The sequence below is a fragment of the Buteo buteo genome, chromosome 9 (assembly GCF_964188355.1).
Source record: "Buteo buteo chromosome 9, bButBut1.hap1.1, whole genome shotgun sequence".
Lineage (NCBI taxonomy): Eukaryota > Metazoa > Chordata > Aves > Accipitriformes > Accipitridae > Buteo > Buteo buteo.
Genome location: NC_134179.1, coordinates 25,472,996 through 25,493,745, shown reverse-complemented (window position 1 = coordinate 25,493,745; position 20,750 = coordinate 25,472,996). Strand labels below are relative to the sequence as shown.

The window sequence follows — 20,750 nt, the reverse complement described above, 5'->3', positions numbered from 1 at the left end:
TCCATCTCCTTGTGCAGCGACTTAAAACTATTGCCTGATGACAAATACAAGCAAGAGAGAGTACAAAGTACCTTGTGTGTTTGTCCTGGTTTTCCCACTGAACAAGAAGAAATGCCAGTACCCCAGGTGTTTGCCTGATGGGTTGTTAATGAGCAGAGACATGAGAAATAAAATGGGGAGCAGGCCCAGCGAACTTTCTTGTTTTGCCACGATTTGAAGTTATTGAAGCTTTGTACTGGGGGTGTCAGCAGATCAGATGGATTCAGAATGCAACTGTTGGAGGTTGGACTTCTAGCCAAACTATGAAGGATCATTTTCAAGGCTTAGAAAAGACATTTAATTAACAGTGTAAGATCTGCACCAGTAACGTATGCTCCAGCTTCTAGTAGAGCAAAGGTAATACCGGTCTGCTACAAAGGTGTTATCCCCATCTTTGTGCCAATATTGATTTAGCTCTTTGTGATCCCAAATGCATGCAAACCAGCTTGTTACTGAAGACACACTCTGCATAGCCTGCAACTTAATGTGAATTCTTTAGGATTGTTCTAGCATCCTGGGGTCTTGGGAGGAGGTGCTGTGTGTATGCATGAACACTATCAGGTGTGTGATAAAAAAAAATAATTGGATATCTTCAAACAGAATGGCAGAGGGAAGCTTTAAAAATTTATTTTATTCCTTCCATTGCTTATAATTAGGAATTCTTAAGGGAGACCTTTTCAGTTTGCCTGTCCATGTAACACTCCTGCCTCTTTGAAGAATCGCTGCTTCTCCTAGATAGGGAAATATCCTCTCAAGAAAGGGGAAAAAAAAGCCTGGAAGGAGAACAGTACATTCTGAAAGAAGCAGATTTTATGTTATTCCCTAGTGTCTCATCATTCTCTGTCAACTCGATGTTACATTGACTTTGCTGACAGCCCTTGAAGGGAATCCTTGTTTTCCAGGGGAATCATATTGGATGTGCATTATTCTACTAGCACTAATTACTCATGCTACAGAAATTCATGTTTTGTGAATCTTGCATGCCAGCCACAAGAGAGAAGGAATATTATTACCCTTTTGACCTGTGTATGCATGCTGAAGAGACTGCACACAAGTCAGCACACTTCTTAACGTCAGCCAAATGTTAAGCTATACCTTATATCAGTCAAATCTATGCAATGGCATGGCTAGGCATAGTTTCATAAATGGCAGCACTGTATGCTATTCAACCAGCATTAAAGGTTTGATCTCTAACTGGGTGATGGGTTACTTTTGTCTCTGCTGGTGACTTGTTCACTTGTTGCACCTTTCACTGGGGCTATCATGTTTGAATGTTCCTCTTACTATCAATTATGCAATGGGTTTTCTCCTTGCAGCTCTTATTTTGCATTGCTATTAATGCCATTAATTGGGGCTGTAGTCTCTGACGCTTGTTGAGATGATAGTTTTTCACTGATGAGAGTTCAAGAATAAACTGAAGCTAGTTGTCAGTGAACTTGTTCATCCAAGAAATCCTGTCATCCCGATGCAGAAACTTCTGTTAGAGTATGAAATGCGCATTACTGATTTTTCATCTAATTCAAGTAACTATTCAAAATCTGTCTAGCACATCCTCACTTCAGGGATTTATTTTTGCAAATATCTTTAACATAATTTTTATGACCCATTGTATTGTTTTGCCAGTAACTTTTTTCATAGGTATGCAGTCTATACACAAATAGGCTGACTTTACATGTTTGTACAAATTGCTTACTTGTGTGTTTGCACTGAATAGTGAAAAGGATCTGTTGTCTTGTTTTTATGTGCACTTCCATGGTGACGGTATGCTAGGTAGTTCTTTTTCTTAAAATACTTAAATACTGAGTTCCCCTCAATACTAAAATAAATCAGACCATTTCTTTATACCCAGAAATCGTTTTGATTTTTCTGTGGTTTTTTTTTTTTTTTTTACTTGTGTTTTTATTCAAAGGAAACTTTTTCAGTGCTAGTGAAAAAAGGCATAAAATTACTGGTTTTCCAGGTTTAACAGAACAGGCTAAGGATGAGCAGGAAATTAGTTTTTGCAGCATGCTGAGATGAATTGGTAACTTGGATTTTGTTCCCTTTTTGTCTGGAACAGCTCCACTGCTGAGGCTGGAAGTAGGATGCTAGCTGTTTAGCATTTTGTTGTCTTCCAGAGAACTCACTGAGCAACCTGAATTTTTATAATCAAGCCTGGGCTCTGAGAGATATTTCATATTATCCTTAGTCCCGTTGCTGTAATCCAAGTGGCCAGTTGCAGATATTTTTTAAATTGTGTAGCTAACTTTCAATCTACCAGGACAGGTGAGGAAACTAGCATCTTACTTCTCTGGTATTATACCAGTCCATGCATGTGATGCACTGTCTTAATGTGTTTTCCAGACCTTTTAACACATGCACACACAAACATCGGTGGAGATCAATACCATGCTATCTTCAGAAGCTCAACCAGAACTGCTACAGTGTTTTGATATGGCCTGTTTTGCTTGGGTACTGAGCTGCTTCGGTCTCGTGAAATAGGGATTATTGTTTTTTTGAGGCAGTACTGGTGGGAAGAGGGTGCTGTATTGTAATAGAATTTCCTGCGGATGCAGTTTGGAGAGAGGTTATAGAATAATAGACAATATTTTGTCAGAATGCTCTCAAGCAATCAAGTTGTTATAGGCTTGGAAACAAAACAAAACTTCTTCCTGGGTTTTCACAGGCAGTACTCTTGCTTGGAATTCAGAGTTACAACTTAGTCAATTCTTTGGGAGTGTTTTACATCTTGATAATTAGAATGTATTAATATTTTTTTAATTGTTCCATTTTTTTTCATAAGATGGATTTCTGGAAAAGTGATGTGTTTTGAAAGTAGAATAACTAGAGTGGTTTAATGGTCATTCCCCTAAAAGCTTGTTTATGGTACTATTTGATTTTATGCTATATGCCTAATTTTCCCCCTCTCTCCATTTGTAGATCATCCAACAATACTAAAGGTTGATGACAGGCAACGGCTTGCTAGAGAACGGAGAGAAGAACGAGAAAAACAGCTAGGTAAGGCCTACTCTGTATTGGTTTTGATTCTTTGTTTGTTTTTTTTTTAATGCGCTATCATCTGCAAGCAGTGTTTTTGCCAGTTTGCTTTTAGGAGCATTCAGCAAACTGATTGTGTTAGATATGCAATAATGTCATTCTAGGTACACTATTACATCTTCAAATTAGATCTTTTAATTCATGCACAGCTTGGGATTCATCGTTACTATACCTGTCACACACCTATTACTTTTGTGAATCTGAATGAAAAATTGGTTGATTTCTGAAATCATCCAAGGAAGCTTCACTGGTATCAATGGATTTTTTAAGTTTTAAAATATTTTACCAATTAAGATTAGACTACTTAATACATTGAATGCATCCTTTATTGCCATAAAACAGAATTGCAGAACACGTTGCCAATGTATGGTTTGAATTTTTCTATATAAACTTGGATTTGTTTCAGGTAAAACCTTTAGTAGGTGTCAAATAGATGTGCTCAATATCTTATAAAATGTCATCTGTGCATGAGCATGTATAGCACTGTTCAAGTGAATAGTGAAGGTGAAGGTTACTTAACAAGCGGCTAGTGATGAGCAGTATACTGAGTGTTATGGTGAGAAAATTATAGAATTATGTGAAGCAAAATTGATGACTTTCTGAAAACTATTTATATGTTTGGCTGCCACAACATTCTGTGGCAATTGGGAGGTTGGGGAGCACAAGTATTTCCTGTTATTTTTTTACATGTTCACCATGATTTCTTTGGATGCTACATTGTTCTTATGGCTTGAGAAACAGAAGTACTTTATTTCCACTTTCTAGCTTCTCTAAGTTTATAAAACTGTATCATAACTCTAGCCAGAGTTATGCTGCTTTTTCTAACCTATAGAGCCATGATTTATTGCCATCTGGGTCTTAATAGCATTAATATCCTTCCTTCTTTTCAGCACCTTATAACATTGTACTAGCCATGCATGAATCACTAGGGTTGTTTTGGAGGGGAAAAGGAAAGCTTTGGTTTGGCTTGCTCAAGGGAAAACATGACAGGATGTTTGCCAATCCCTAAAAAGCTGCCCCTGGAGTTGAGGTTGATGGTATGTCTAGGCTAAGTTTCTTCAGGTTCAAGAGCAAATGGAGGTTACTGGCCCATTTTAATTAATTCATCATAGATGACACTTCCATGTCTTGAATTTATTCTTTTTTCAGGTTTGATCCTTGTGTAGTAACGGTGCTTTACTCAAGTGCAGAGAGAGATGCTTTCCTCTGATGCTTTCAGTTTTCCTGAACTCTGATTTTTCTAGCTACTGATAAATGAATATTTGTTACTGGAAGGACATGAATTCCATTGAGAAACATGTCATTTTGTCATAGAATGGTTTGGGTTGAAAGGGACCTGTCCTGGTTTTGGCTGGGATAGAGTTAATTTTCTTTCTAGTAGCTGGTATAGTGTTATGTTTTGGGTTTATTTACACAGTGAGCATCTGTGTGGAGCTTAATTGCTGGCCTGGGGTTAAACCAACAGCACCTTAAAGATCATCCAGTTCCAACCCCTCTGCCATGGGCAGGGACACCTTCCACTAGACCAGGTTGCTCAAAGCCCCATCCAACCTGGCCTTGAACACTGCCAGGGATGGGGCATCCACAACTTCTCTAGGCAACCTCTTCCAGTGCCTCACCACCCTCACAGTGAAGAATTTCTTCCTTACATCTAATCAAAATCTACCCTCTTTCAGTTTAAAACCATTACCTATTGTCCTATCATTACACTCCCTGATAAGGAGTCCCTCCCCATCTTTCCTGTAGGCCCCCTTTAGGTACTGGAAGGCTGCTATAAGGTCTCCCCGGAGCCTTCTCTTCTCCAGACTAAACAACCTCAACTCTCTCAGCCTGTCTTCATAGGGGAGGGGCTCCAGACCCCAGTCATCTCTGTGGTCTTCCTCTGGACCCGCTCCAAGAGGTCTGTCTCTGTCTTATGTTGGGGGCCCCAGAGCTGAATACAGCACTCCAGGTGGGGCCTCATGAGAGCTGAGTAGAGGGGCAGAATCACCTCCCTCGACCTGCTGGTCACGCTTCTCTTGATGCAGCCCAGAACGAGACTGGCTTTCTGGGCTGCAAACACACACTGCTGGCTCATTTTCAGCCTTTCATCCACTAATACCCCCCAGTCCTTCTCCTCAGGACTGCTCTCAATCCACTCATCGCCCAGCCTGTATTTGTGCTTGGGATTGCCCTGACCCATGTGCAGGACCTTGCACTTGGCCTCGTTGAAGTTCATGAGGTTCTCATGGGCCCACCTCTTAAGCCTGTCTAGGTCCCCTTAGATGGCATCCTTTCCCTTTATGATGGATAGTAGCTTAGCCACTTCATCTGCCAGTTCCCTCAGGACCCGCAGATGCATCTCATCAGGTACCATGGCCTTGTGCACCTTCAGGTTCCTTAGATGGTCTCAAACCTGATCTTCTCCTACGGTAGGTGGTTCTTCATTCTCCCAGTCCCTGCCTTTGCTCTCTGCAACTTGGGTGGTGTGGCTGGAGCACTTGCAAGGGAAGACTGAGGCAAAAAAGTCATTGAGTACCTCAGCCTTCTCCATGTCCCAGGTAACCAGGTCTCCCGTTTCCTTCTGGAGAGGGCCCACGTTTTCTCTAGTTTTCCTCTTATCACCAACCTACCCGTAGAAGCTTTTCTTGTTGCCCTTGACATCCCTGGCCAGATTTAATTCTATCAGGGCTTTAGCTTTCCTGACCTGATCCCTGGCTGCTCACACAATTTCTCTGTATTCTTCCCAGGCTACCTGTCCTTGCTTCCACCCTCTCTTAGGCTTCCTTTTTGTCTGTCATTTTTGCCTGACTTCCTCTTTGTTGGGATGCCTTGCTCCTGGGCTTGTAGGAGGTGATCCTTGAATATTAACCAGCTTTCTTGGGCCACCCTTCCCTCCAGGGCTGTATCCCCTGGTACTCTACCAAGTAGATCCCTGAAGAGGCGAAAGTCTGTTCTCCTGAAGTCCAGGGTAGCGAGCTTGCTGTGTGCCCTCCTCGCTGCCCTAAGGATCTTGAACTCCACCATTTCACAGTCACTGCAGCCAAGGCTGCCCTTGAGCTTCACATTCTCCACCAGCCCCTCCTTATTGGTGAGAACAAGGTCCAGCATAGCACCTCTCCTTGTTGGCTCCTCTATCACTTGGAGAAGGAAGTTCTCATCGGCGTGTTCCAGGGGTTCCTGCATTGCTTATGCCCTGCTGTCTTGTCCTTCCAACAGATATTGGGGTGGTTGAAGTCCCTTATGAGGACCAGGGCTTGTGAATGTGAAGCTGGTCCTATCTGCCTATAGAGGGTATCATCTGCTTAGTCTTCCTGGTTGGGTGGCCTGTACCAGACCCCCAGTATAATGTCACCTGTCCCTGCTCTCCCTTTAATCCTGACCCATAAGCTCTTTGTCGGCTCCTCATCCATCTCCAGGCCGAGCTCCATGTGCTCCAGCTGGCCATTGACATAGAGGGTGACACACCCTCCTCGTCTCCCCTGCCTGTTCTTCCTAAAAAGCCTGTATCCTTCCCTTCCAACACTCCAGTCATAGGAACCATCCCACCACACCTGCGTGATACTGGTAAGATCATAGCCCTGCAGGTGTGCATCTGCCTCTAACTCCTCTTGTTTATTCCCCATGCTGTGTGTGTTTGCACAGAGACATGTAAGTTGGGCCCCTGATGAAGCTGACTTACTGGCTGGAATTCCTTCATGCAGCTCTTCAGGTGCTCTCCTGCTGGTCTGTGATCCTTCTTCAGGCTGTGTGACATATTTTAAAAGCGACATCAAACTGTAGGGGTTTTTTTTAAGTTGACATGGAATCTTTCATTCCTAAATGGGAGAGTTCTGCATGTCCCTTTGATATAAGAGTGTATTGTGTGTTCTCACATGAAGAATTATTTTGAATTAACAAGAAAACTGAAAGTGGCGTTGTACTTTCTTCTGTATATTTGTCTGCTAACATTATGATTTAGGAGCTGTCTCCTGAGATTTATATTCCAGTACAGCAAAGCAATGATTTTTACAATGGCATGCAAGCTTTGGAGTTTTTTTTTAGTGCAGAACCTAGATAATCAGTCACTCATGTCATGTGAACCATAGCAAAGAAATGCCTAAGCTGTCTGTCTTAAAAATCAAGTTGTATAATGTTGTTACATAAATGTGTCTCACTGTAAATTAGAGTTGGATTTTGTTAATACTGGGACATCATCCATGCAACAGTAAAGCAACTGAAGGAAGGATTTTTTTATTTTTTTTTTAGAATTAAGTTGGATTTAAACTTAATTCCTCTCCTTTTGATTTAGGGGATCTGTCAAGTTTAGCAAAGGCTTCCTTTTAAGCAGGAGTTGAGAATTTCAGTAATACCTCAAGTGAAATTATTTTCCCCCCTGCCCCCCCCCTCCAAAAGACCGTGTTCAGTTCTGTAAGTGTAGAGCTGGTACTTTCAGCAACTTGAACAGCAGGAGGTCATATTATCCATTTTTTCATGAAAATTAAGTTGTTTGACCCTTCTGTTGAGATCATGTGGAATACTAGTTTAATAATGATTATGTTTGTTTATTGGGCAATATTCTGATGTTATAGGAGGGTTGATTTAAGACCTATTTTTTTCCCCCTTTTGTTTACTCTCAAGCTTTAATTTTTTTCAAGTTCAGGGTGCTGTGATAGATGTGGTTTTCATTGTGGTATAATGGGTCAGTATGTGCTCTGCACTCTTGAGGATTTGCTTGCACCTAGCAGTGGTATTTTAGCAGTCTTATTCTACTTACCACACTTTGGTGTCTACCTCTTCTCTCTTTAATGAGAGTTTAGAGAGTAGCAAAGATGAATGTTGTCATTTTTGTTGTCTGGATACATACAGCATATGTGTGGTGGGACTGTTGGTATCTGCTGTTTCTTGAGGATCACATTATGCTACCTAATTGAAAACAATAAAAAGGCTTCTACAAAAATGCCCCTTTTACCTTAGTGTATTCATGTCTAGTTTTGAAACTTTCTTTAGAAAATGTAGAAGGCACACAGGGACACGTATGCTATTTCAGCTAATCACCCCATCATGAAGGAAGGATTTTTTAGTTCCTTCACTGTAGGAAAGGCATTGTTTTTTGAAATGCCATACCAACACTTCTGAAAGATGAACTCTTTGGCTTTTTTCTGTGCAATTCATGTTTGCCATGACTAATAAGTTGTATTGATTTTTGGTTTTTTAGCTTTATTCTTAGACTTGCCTTTTCACATGAGCAGAAATAAAGGAATTGCTTAGGAGCCATGCTTCAAGTGTTTTATTCCCCTGACCGTTTGGTAATGTGTATATTACTTGTTGATATGCACATTCAGACCTTTAAAGGATTATTAGGGTAATCTTTACTTGATTCTATAACTAATGCTTCTGATGTGTCACCTACTCTTTAGTAATCATGTTTTCATTTTGTGATGTTTCTGCCAGCACTCTTTCCGACAGTGCCTCTGCAATAAGTTAACGTCTGCTCTTTAGAATATGAATACCAGATCTCTTTGTGTGAGACCAGCCCTCTTGGGTCATGCAAGACAGGAATCCCAAGAGAGGTGGTGGTAGGTGAGGGTGATAGCTGTCAAATGGGGCTGCTCCTAGAGGACAGAGTGAAGGGAGCTGCCACGCTTCTGGCTCCAGCTCAGTACTATGGCTCCTTCACATGTGTCGGGCTGACTGGCTGTGTTTGGCACTGTAGGCTGTGTGAGGCACATGTCAGAACTGAGTTGTGTGTGAAGGCAAACATGGTAGGTGGCCTAGTCACACCGGAAAAGTTTAACAAAACCTTCTGCATTTTCAGTAGGGGGGCGTCACCCTTAACTCTGCCATATTGATTGTATCTGTGCAGGCAAATTAAACAGCACTGAAGAGCATTCCCTGGTGCCGAAACTCAATTGTTCTTGCTGTTAAACTGTTATGATGGATCCTGGCAGGGTTTTGGCTCCAGCCAACTATCTGGCTTGCTGATTCCCAGACAAGGCTTGGGAATTGGCAGGGGAGGCCCATGGGCTTTTCCTCATGTGTTGATTGAGTACTGTCGCCATTTTGGAGGGTAGAAGTTTAGTAGTACAGTTGAAAGTTGTTCCATGGCAGTTGGTCTCTAGGCACGTTCCATTTATTAGCATAGACCTGGTTCTCCATGACTGGAAAGAAAAATCAAAATGTGTTTTTCAACAGGGAAAGTTACTAGGATTTTAATATGGGTTTCATTCTGATAGCCTTAGGTAGTGGCCTAGCAAAGAGGAAGAGTTGGGGATTTCTTGTTTTCACTTCACAATATCTCAGTCTCTGATTCTTGAGAGAACCATTTTAAGTCTTACATCCATGCATGTTTTATCTATGCTACACTGACCTTTTTTTATCACAATTAACATCCTGACAAGGACATATGGCTCATTTAGTTTCTGGCATTGGGAACAAAAGATGGTAATCCTGCCATCTGACTTAACTCTTCCTTTAAGGAAATGTGTTATTAATCTTAGTTTTTAGAATACATCTGAGTTTCAGGTTGGCTAAAACCATTAAATTCTTAATACTTACAATGCATAAGCATTAAAATAGTATTTTAAAGATCACACTATGATACAAATTCCTCTCCCATTTGAAAATTATCATTGGCAAAACATCACATTAATAAAAAGTACTTTTTTTTCTGTCAGTGAATTCCTTCTGGCGCATTCTGTTCTCTGGCAGCTGGGGACAGAACTTTATCTGACATTTCCACAGTCAGAAGCCCCACAGAAACTGGGAATCAGTGACCCCAGCATATGAATCATTTTGGGATGTTCTCAGAGGACTTGAGTGTCAGAAGGGTTTATAAGACAAGCAAACAATTTTTAAGGAAGATTAGTTTAAAAATTTCTGTGCCGAATGTCCCTCAGAGCATGGTTACTGGGGAAGGGTTGGCTTAGAGAATCTAACATTAACTTCAGCTTTAATTACAACTCCGAAGTTCACCTTTTAATTCATTCAGTCAGCCATTTCTGTGGCCTGATGGAACGTCCCCATTTTTAGGTATGGTTAAAGCATCACTGATCCATTTTTCTGCTAATGCAGCAAGGAGGCGATCACAGCCTTGGACAGTGTGGAGCTGGCAGTGAGGAAAGGTGAAACAGCGGTCAGAGGAGAAAGCTATTGCTGAGGTCAGTGCTATAAAGTCAGAAAAGATAAAGGCTGGAAAGACTGACAAAGGCTATAAGATCTTTACTCAGGTAAGCTGTCCATCCAAGGTGGATGCAAAAGGCAGATTGAGAAAGGGTGATGCTAGACTGATCTGCCTTTATATAGGTGGCAAACCAGAAGGAAAAGGACTAAAGTGAAGAGACAGCAGAAGGGGCAGCAAAAGAAGAGCTGGGGATACCTCCCTTTGCTTCATGTGGATAAACAGAAAATAGAGGTTTTGACACTTAATGCATGCTCCCCCTTCCTTACAGCCTAAAACCCCTGCAAAGAATGGCTCTCTGTGCATGACTGGGGAAAGAAACTGCAAAATGATTTCCACAAAAGACATGTGCATGGTTTGCAGCTAACATCTCCCACATTAAATTAGTTAATTCTAGTGTAAAATTGATTGGTTTCAAGTCTTACATGTCTCTTAATATTGGAATGTTTCTTTCTTGATTGACCTTGTTTTCTTTTGTTCTGTTATTCACTTCAGAGGTGCCAGAAGTATAGTCTTAATTATGTTGCTTTGTAATCTAATCTAGCATTACTAGTTTGCAAACAAGCAGAAGGTATTAACAGCATGTCCAGGGCTCAATTTCTAAATCTTGTTTTTATGCTCTAATTTTGTGCCCTTGTATCACATGACTGTGTTCAAATTTATAGATCGTACTAAGTAATGAGATAGAACAAGGACGAGGTTGTGACTTTTCTTTATATTTTCTAGTTTTAATGTAAATGTTCCTACACTACTTAAGCTTGCAGCATACAGGTACTATTTGAATGACAACCAAGGTTTCTTTGAATGATTCTTGCATGTTGTCGGACAATGTGTGTTATTATGAGGGAGAGAAGTATTGTGAAGTTGTTAAGGCTCAGCCCCAAGAAAAAGCCTTTTCATTGGACTGGACCTGTACTGGAGTCCAGCATTGGCTCAGGATTGGGCATAGCTCTTAGTATAGCTTCTGGAAGAACCATCATAAAAGTGGGTATTTTCCCCTTCTACATGCTGCAAATTGGCTGCTCTTCCAAGTTGATTGGACCTTTTAGAGGTATCTTCCATTTCCTGTAGGCTCTTCTGCTGATTCCTTCTATCAGCAAGGCATTTGATATATGTGTCTCTATGAAACACAGCTTGTTGTGCTTCTAGAAGCATACTTATGTATTCAGAATAGGGCTTAATATCCCTAATTTTTAACCTAGAGTAGGCTTTTTTAACCCTTGAGTAAACTTCAATTTTTACCCTAGACTACAATTTGTTAATTTCTGTCTGGGGTAGCAGGAAAGAAGTTTCTGCGAATTCATAAACAGGGACATGAGAATGAAATAAAAAGATGTTATTTTAAACTTTTTATTTTTCCTGAAGATATCATCAGATAGTTAAGATCACTAACTTATGTCACTGTATATACCTACTATGTAGATGGCAAAAACTGAGACCTTAAGTTCATGCAAGAATGTCAGTAGTGCATACAGGAAGCAGTGAAAACAAAAGAAATAGTCTCCTTTGATTATCTAATAAGAGAACATGTAGGAATTAGTACTTAATCTTTTCATGCTTTTAATTTTTTTTTTATTTCCCTATCTGTGGAAAAAGTTAAATTAATGAAAATAGATACATCTGTTTTCTGAGAAAAAGTGTAGTATCGTAAATCATGCTTTTATGTACTAATGAAATACTTGGTCCAAGCATAAAATTAGTAGCTTCCTCATGTTAATATGGGTGTATATTTTCTGCTGCTTTTGCCTGTAACTTAAAGGTGATGGAAAGACATAGCTTTTATATTTGTTTGAAATCAGACCTATTTATTTTGTTATAATTTATTCCAGTCTAACATTTCTATTTGCCTTGGTAATCCATCATTAATGTGCGTTTCTGTTATTGAGTTGTCTTTTCTTGTCAAAAAGTATGATTTTATTGTCCCTTCTTTGAGGAGCAGAAAGTTGAAGATCAGTGTTCTATCCAGAGGTTTAACATTCTGATTGTCTTCCCAGTAGTGAGAGTGTATGTGAAAGTTAACTCTTTTACATACCAAAACATAAAAATGTTTTCAGCCTTTCTCTTCCTGAATTTAGTCTTGAAAGTTCAAATATACTATTTTCATCACTTTTTCTAAACAACATGACAGGCTGAAGCCTATGGAAACCACCACAAATAATGCCCCAAGAAGGTCTAACCATTTACATCAATGACGGAAAGAACAAACAATATCTATGTCTTTTATAGGCAAATTAATATTCCAGTGACATCAGTTAAGAAAGTCGGGATTTTTTTATTCTTTGCTTTTCTTAATTTCTTGTATCCTTCAGGAAGTGCTTTATTTTCAGTAGAAAACTAAAGAGCCTTTTCATGCTGGGTTGCCACTGTAAGCAGATTCCAGGCACAAAAGATCCAAATGATCTCAGGATCTGTGGAAGTCTTTCCACACAGCAGTGGCTTGTCTTGATATGATCATTAGAGTATGTACGTAAGTGACTATTGAGTAAAAGCCAACATGCTGCAGCTAGATGGACTTTCATGAGATATGTGCTACTAGGCTCCTTAGGTGACCTTAGCTTTTTCAAACAGACTAGATGTTTCAAAACTTGTGCAAAATGGTTTGACTGAATTGTAGTTTTGAAAACTACATTGTTTGGGTTACTTAGTGTGTTCAGAGTCTATGTAATGGGGTGTGTGCGTGCCTTTTTTTTTTTTTTTTTTTTTAAATTCATTTGTATAGCACCATGGTGATAGGATGCTGTAAGACTCTACCTAGAACATTTCCTATGTGAAGGTAGGTCTAACATACATTGCAAACATGATGTTGCATAAGCGAACAATCTAGTTCCACTCTTGAATGGTTAGCTAGGGAAGCTAAAGCTTATAACAAAGATCAAATTTTGCAAATTTTGTATGCAATAAATGAAATGGACTCCAGTTTAAGAGGAGGATAGGGAATGATTGTCTTTTTTTTTTTTTTTTTTCCCCCCAAGATCCATTTCTGTGATATCTACAGATAGATAAATAATAAAGATTGGAAATTAAAACTCATTATTATAGTTTGTGCATGTTAGAATAAAGTAAGTCCATAAATTCATGTAACTTTTAAAGTTAAAATATTACAAGTTCTGCATCTACATGTATCTGTGCAATACTATCCTCAGAACTGAAACAAATCCTCTAAACATTTCTGTATCAGAAATTAAACATAGCAGTAGGCTCAAATAGGAAACAGTTCAGAAGGTGAAAACTAGCAGGAGAAGCTTTGTGGGAAGTAATTATGCAGAAAGAACAGAAGGAAGAGAGTAATATCACATCCTCCAGGAATGGCATTTAAGTTATTTAACATTACTGCAGTCTAGCACTAATGAACAATTATTTGAGGAAAAAAATGAAGATAAAAACTTAGACTTGAAATGGGAAAAAATGATTACAAGTATCGTGTTGTTCACAGTGTATTATTAATTAAGTTCTGTTGAAATTTGGTTTTATGAAGTGAAATATTTTACCTGTTCAGGCCTGTAAACTCAGGCTCTGAATGTATCTTCCCTTCCTTTTGTGTCTTCATGAGTAATAGGCATGATTTCCCAGCCTCACCGTGCCTTTTGTGAAACTTCTGTCTTCACATAGGTGTCCAGTATATAGTAATTGGTTCTGTTGATGGGGGAGAAAATTAATTTTTGGAGAAAACATATCCTAAGCTGGGGATATGACTTGTCAGAGAAACAGGGACATGATACTGCTCAGAACAGACCTGCAGAGGTCTTTGAAGATGAGACAAAAACTTTTGAATTTAATGGGTGTGGAATTAGGCCATGACTGAAAGCTTGGGGCAGAGGCTTTCTTAAATCTGTGAAATACAGAGAAGCCATATTCTGTAACCTTCCTTTTAGGTGTAGGGTGGGTTTGAATTAGTCTGGTGCGAACAAGGTGAAATCAGCTTCTCTGCACATATTGCATTGACCTGCTGTCAAATTCAGCAAACTATCGAGCCCTGTCTCGCTTCAGGAGAGCTCAAGCAGGCTGTGCTACACTCCCCAGCAGTCCCGTTTCTGCCTCAAGGCTTCTTCTGGTTTCAGAACCCCCTAAACCCACTCTGCTTACCCATCTGCCCAGGCTGACCAGTTTCCACTGTGAGCAGCTGCAGCTCAGAGTGTTGGAAGAAAAAAGCTATGGAAGCAACCTGGTTTTAACGAGATTGTTTCCTTGGTCCATCTGATCTCAGTCCCGTGAGCAACATTGTCAGCATGGGGAGGAGTACAAACTCAGGGCCTAGAGGAGGGTAAATGCTGCTTCTCTTGGTGTCAGCCAGCTCTTTGTTTAAAATGGTCATGGAACTTCACCAAAATGGGTAATGTGTGTGCTTTGAATAGAGATATCTGAAGTGGTCCTATCCTGTAATAATAAGTGTTAACTTTCTCTGAAATTTTCATCAAAGATTCAGGAGAAAGAAGGCATTAACATGAAATGTTTGCAGTGCAGAAATCAAAGATTAATGATACTCTTTATTCTTTTTCCCTTTAAGTGTAAGAACTTTAGGAATGTCTTCTGCCAGTTTTTAGATGGTATTGAATTTAATAAGTATCTCTTTTTTTTCTTTTTTTTTAAAGTTATCCTTGTTTGCTGACAAAAACAAGGTAAATGCACATAGAGTAAGTGGAAAGAGCAGTACAGTTCATTGATGTGGCTGCCTACTCTTGGGCTGACTCTATTGGGCAATCCAACTGTGCAGAAGCTAGTAGGAAGAGCAAGCTTTTGCAAAAATCACTACCTTTCTGGTGGCACGCTGACAGTGGTTCTGCCCAAGGCATTGGTTAGCCAAGTTAGACTGTTAAGCAGAAGGCAAAGACAAAAAGAGGAGGCCAGTACCTCAGAGGTGACATGTCTTACACTTCAGCTGTTCAGGATGTAACGCAATTGTTGGAGTCTTAGGGCTCAGAGTAAGCCCTTTGCTCAGTCTTCTCTGGACCTGGGCAATAGAAAGACAGCATCATGAGGGATTATATAGCTCCAGGAGAAGAGCAGACCATAGTGAGAGTCATCTCTCTGTCCATCCATTCTCTTGGTGAGCTATTGGCTCCCAGGAAGGGGCAGCAGATGCGTGTTTCTGGTTTACAAATTAGTCTGGCATTTGGAACACCAATTTTTGTGTTTATTTTGTTATGTTGTAAGGCTTTAATATAGAAGAAGGAGCCTTTGCAGATTTCAGTTGGCCTGGAAGCTGCATTTTCTGCCGTGTTCTGCTATTTTCTGCCTTAGTCTACAGTTTGCATTTCTCCTTCAAGTCACTTAACTAAATTAGCATAGAAGAGTATTTCTGTAAATCTTCTAGTGGATCCTGCATTAGTATTTTACATTTGTAGGTGTCACTTTTCACACCTATTGTTAGCAATTATCTAAGCAACTGTACATTATTCTAGCTATGATTGTTAAATTTCCTGCAAACATCTTGCTGAACTTTCACCCATCTTGCCAAGAGGGTGTCTTATGGTTGCTCGTAGCTGCTGAACCAACATCTCTCTGTTAGTTTGCATACCACAGCAAAGCTGAACACGCTGTTTGCATTTCTCAGCAAATTATTTGAGATTTGAAATGGTAGAGAGCTGTTTTCTTAAGGGAGATACTCTACATATGAACTGGTCTACTCAGGGTGGAGGTTTTTCATGAATGTGTATGCAAGTACATAAGGTTTAGAGTGCAATCCAAGTTCTTTATTAGGTGAGGTGGGATTTGTTTGAGTTAGGCACAAAAGTGCAGAAGAGCAGTTTGGTGAAGAGGAGTCCTAGTGTTACAAGAAGCAGTTGCGGTGTCTGCTCTGAACACCTAGAAGCATTTGGGGTTTTTTGGTTTTGGTATATGGTTGTATCAACACAAATATTTCTGATAATTGAAGGCTGGAGTTGCCATTCTAGAGTACGTGATTATAACAGTAGGCTCTCCCACCCCCGCCCCAATGGAATTTTAAAAATACTCTTAGACTTAGGTAGAGAACGTCTTAGATTGCTGACCTCGGAAATTGAAAGTCTTTTTGACACTTTGCTGTCCTGGTTCCCTGTTGCTGCTGTGTTATCAATGAGTGCTTTCTATGTATGGTTTTCTAATGTGGTTCTTGGTGATGTTTGTCTCATGACCTTCACATACATCTCTTCCTGCACTCCCATCTGTCAGTTCATGAAGATCCAGAGGTATCAAATGTCTAAGATTTTTTAAAAGCAAGTAACAGGGGTTTTTTTAGAACAAAAAATTTCTGGGACCTGAAGCTTTCAAGACAGCAATGAGGAGAGGTCCAGAGTATCATATATAAATGGTTTCATGTGGACTACAGTTTAAGCCCGTGTTCCAGATAGTACCTTCACGAAAATTCAGACCCTGATGGGGAGCAAAATCAGTCTCGTAGTGCTTCTTGATTTGTGTTAATTAGTACTTCTGAAATGTGCTGTTCAGAGCTCTGCAGCTGTGGAGTTGTATGGCAGATTAAAGTTCACCTTTAGACTGAAGTGTTTGGTGGGTAACTTGTTTCCTTCTGGTCACCTGTTGGTACAGCTAACAGTCCAAGTGCTAAAATTGTCATCCCAGCCACTTCTGTCCTAAGAGATCTGTATTGACCAGTAAAGGTATATAGCAGTGATAGTTTTATCTTTCTTTCTACAGTAAAAGATGACAGAGAATATTTTGTTGTTTGTGCAACAGAATTGTGTTCACTTACATCTGACTTAAGTTTTTAGGTATTTTAAACTAAAAAAAAAATAATCCTTTCTTCCACATAGAGACTATATGCTCAACTAATTTAACTATTTCTGGTGGTAATTCATAGTAAATGAAATGAATGTGTCACCAGGGTACATGATGTTTTAATATATGAGGAGAGATTAGGGTATTACGTAAGTCTTCTTAAGAAGATGAGTTTAAACGTTGTTCCATTCAGCTTGGTTACTCAAATTGTATTAAAGACTTCATCACATATAGCGTGTTAATGCTTTTACTTCTGATTTTTCTCACAGCTGCAAGAGAATCCATCTGGTTAGAAAGAGAAGAGAGAGCCCGGCAACATTATGAAAAACACCTAGAGGAACGCAGAAAGAAGCTAGAAGAGCAGAGATTAAAGGAAGAGAGGAGGCGAGCTGCTGTAGAAGAAAAGCGAAGGCAGAGAATAGAAGAAGATAAGGTAAGAATAAATGTCATGAAAACACTTTTCAGCTTGCTTTTACCATAAGATATGGTACTGTCAAACTTTTTCTTTAAGAGTTGATGGAAAGAATGCAACGTAAGTCACGGTTAGTATGAGAGCACATGTGAAAGAGGATTTTAAGCCTTGCTTGCACAGATACTGCTTCTTAAAGTGCCCTTTATGAATCAAATGCAGCTAAGCTGAGCATATCTGGGTTACAGTGTATGGCACTGCACAAACTCATGCAGAAAAATACAAATTGGGTTCGTTTCTTGTGGTTCTCTTAATTCTTAGCCGTTCAGTGTAAGGGTAGCTAAATATTAGTTACCCTAACAAAACCTTTAAGAAAGTGAGTGTGTAATGAAATGTGCTCTTGACTGATTTGTCTTGGTTAAGCTGGGAGCTACGTGCAGTGTGATCCTACATAAGTCAGCTCATCCTTGTGTATTTTTTGTTTCCTACCTCTCCCACTTTTCCAGTATTTAGTGGGTGGGAGTTACAAGGTGGGAAGTAGCTCTAGGGTGTGTTTGTGTAGTGGCTGCCGTAACAGGGTCACTGTTTTTTTCTCTGCAGATCTCAAACACATCTTACCTTTTCAAGCTTACAGTTAATATTTTAACTTATTTATGGCTTAATTGCTACTTAATCCTATTCTACTGTTTGTCTTAGTAGGCAGCACATAAGCTTGAACACAACTCCAAGATGCCTGCTACGTTTTGTCTGTGTGGAGGGTAGCAGGGCTTGATGAGATTAAGTTAAAAACCCAATAGTATCCAAATGTATTATCCTGTTGTACTTAAGGAACGACATGAAGCTGTTGTACGTCGCACAATTGAAAGAAGCCAGAAGCCAAAACAAAAGCAAAACAGGTGGTCCTGGGGAGGAGCACTACATAACCGCATTAATAACACAGGTAAAGAGGGAGGCTTGCTTTGCTAGCCAGTTTCCCTGCCCTGCCAGTTAACTGGAATTTACTTTGCTTCTGTTAAAAGGAAGGATCATTCAGTGTATGCTGGTTTAAATTCTTTGCTCTTGATCTTATTATTGCTAGCAATGGCATGTTTCTGACATTCTTGTGTAGCAAAAAGATAACAAGGAGAAATCCGAACAAAAGTTATAACTTGTTTCAGGAGTTGACTAATTGTGTAACTCTATCTTGCTACAGCTTCTCGCTTCTGCTGCTTTGCTGTTGTTTGTGTGTGTATGCTGGTGTGCTTGTGCTGTGTCAATCTTGTGATATGAGCTACTGTGTGCAAATGCTAAATATCATGGCTCAAAAAGTAGGTCTGGCAGAAGTGACCAAACACTAAGATTAAAACAGACACAAGGAAGAAAAATTATTCTTTGTAATAAGCTGTCTGTACCTTCTACAGGTATTTTGGGAGATATAAGTCCCTTTTTTCCCCTAGAAGAACTTAAAGATGGGCAAACTGAGTTTATGTGAATTCTAGCTATGTGCTGTTTTTCCCCAGTCACCCTCTCTAACTTAATCTGCCAATCATTAATGTGTATATGCCCTGTTAAATATTACTCAAACCCAAAAAAGAGAACTTGTCCTTTATTTCTTTCATCAGAAGGTGGTACTTAGAATTCTCTTCTTCCTACTCTAATGTATACATTTCAATGTGTCCAACCTTTCATCAAGGAGGAAAAAAGTTGAGAAAAGAATGCTCTGAAATAATTGTCATATATAAGTTCAATAAACAGTTATTTTTCATAAAAGGTTACTTTTTTGCTTAACTCTGTATAAATTATTTTATTTTTATTTTCTTCACTGTGAAAAATCATTGTCTTGCATTCTGTCCCTAGGTTATTTTTTTGAATCATCATTCACCTTTCTCGATTTAGCAGGCCTGGAGCACCACTTCAGATCTCTGGGTGGTGCTAGAAAACCTGGTACATAATTGCTGTGGTTTGTTGATTCCTTTACCCATAGCTAGTTCTCAGGAAATGAGATCATCAGTAACTAAACCACCCTCATGTAGTTGCAATGCATGCTTAACATCATGCTGATAGATTAGAACTGTTGTTAGTACCAGATTTTTTCATTATTATTTATTTTTACTATGGAGACTTACTACTGGCTGACTCTAAAGATTAGGCACAATTCACTGAAATGAAGCATAATATTCTGTCTACTGGAATTCAAGACCCATTCTGAATATTTTGGTCTTTTCTAAAATCCTTTTGGCATACTACATATACACGGGATTTACAATTATTTTCCACATGAGCACAGATGTATAAACAGTTGCACTGGCTGATGTGTTGTTCATGGATATTTTAATTCTTTTTTTAGAACAAAGAAACCAGCAGTCTTCTAGGCGATGGATTGCATTTGGCCTATTCTACATTTATAGGATTCATATTGCCAACACTTACACACAAATCCTCATGCTGAATTTCATTCATTTAAATAATGTTCATAAACACAAGAGAAATGTTGGTGTGCCAAATACAAGATGATTTTTCACATTGTCATTTGTCATCTTCAGAAAGCTGTTTTATACAGTACATCCTTTATGCTCAGTGTGGGAACTTTTTGGCTGTACTGATATACTATACATTTTCTCAGCTATAGATTAGATATAAGAGATCAAAATCTCCATCCCATTCCCACAAATACTGTTCTGACAAGGATCTGTGACACACAAAGCCCAATTATCCTCTCTCTAGTACTGACTCGCACACAGCACTCTTCAATATATCCCATAGATCAATGTGGGATAAACTTGACAGCCTCCAGAGGTCTTGTTCTTAGCTATAACATTTAGGTTTCTCCTTTTAAAACCCATTTCTGATGGGGTTTTATCCCCCTTCCAGTACTCAGTTCGCTGATTCTATACCCTCACTGAGTCATTCTAACATTAGACAAAGTGAGCAAATAATCACATGGGGTAGGGGTGAATCTTTCTTTGCCCCAGTCAGTTATAGTGAATCCTATATAGTTCATAGATCTGGTGAGAGCAAATATATTTTTCATGCACTGTATTTCTATGAGAATTTTTTGTACACAGTGAGTATACTTTAATCCACTAGGTCAGAACAGGTAAATTCAATACTGATATCATAAATAAACAATTGCAGATAATATTTCAGCAACGTCCTCCTTAATGTTGTTAGTGTCCTGAGTTTGTATCTGCTTCCAAAACAGTATGTGGACATATTTTTGCACACACAGAATATGAATCAGCAGTGCATTTAGGCATATTCTCAAGCCTCATTGCATTTCAGCATGGTTGAATGCTTTGCTGAGTAGTGCTAGGGTTTAGTACATGCGAAAATGTAAGCAAAAGCAGTATTGGCTCTTCCAGCATCTTCCACATGTCAGATTTCCAAACAGATATTTGTAATAGAGGACATGTAGTTGATGCATGTAGCTCTTTTTGA

General features: G+C 39.4%; 1 protein-coding gene across 4 annotated transcripts in view; it reads left to right on the top strand.

Moving 5' to 3' along the window:
• Positions 1–20,750, top strand: part of MAP7 (microtubule associated protein 7) — a 125,593-nt gene that overhangs the window by 71,888 nt on the left and 32,955 nt on the right. For all 4 annotated transcript variants that reach the window (XM_075035793.1, XM_075035795.1, XM_075035796.1 and 1 more), the window contains 3 exons: positions 2,959–3,036; positions 17,194–17,357; positions 18,162–18,273. In XM_075035793.1, the coding sequence (XP_074891894.1) occupies positions 2,959–3,036; positions 17,194–17,357; positions 18,162–18,273 (354 nt within the window). The remainder of the gene's footprint in view (positions 1–2,958; positions 3,037–17,193; positions 17,358–18,161; positions 18,274–20,750) is intronic.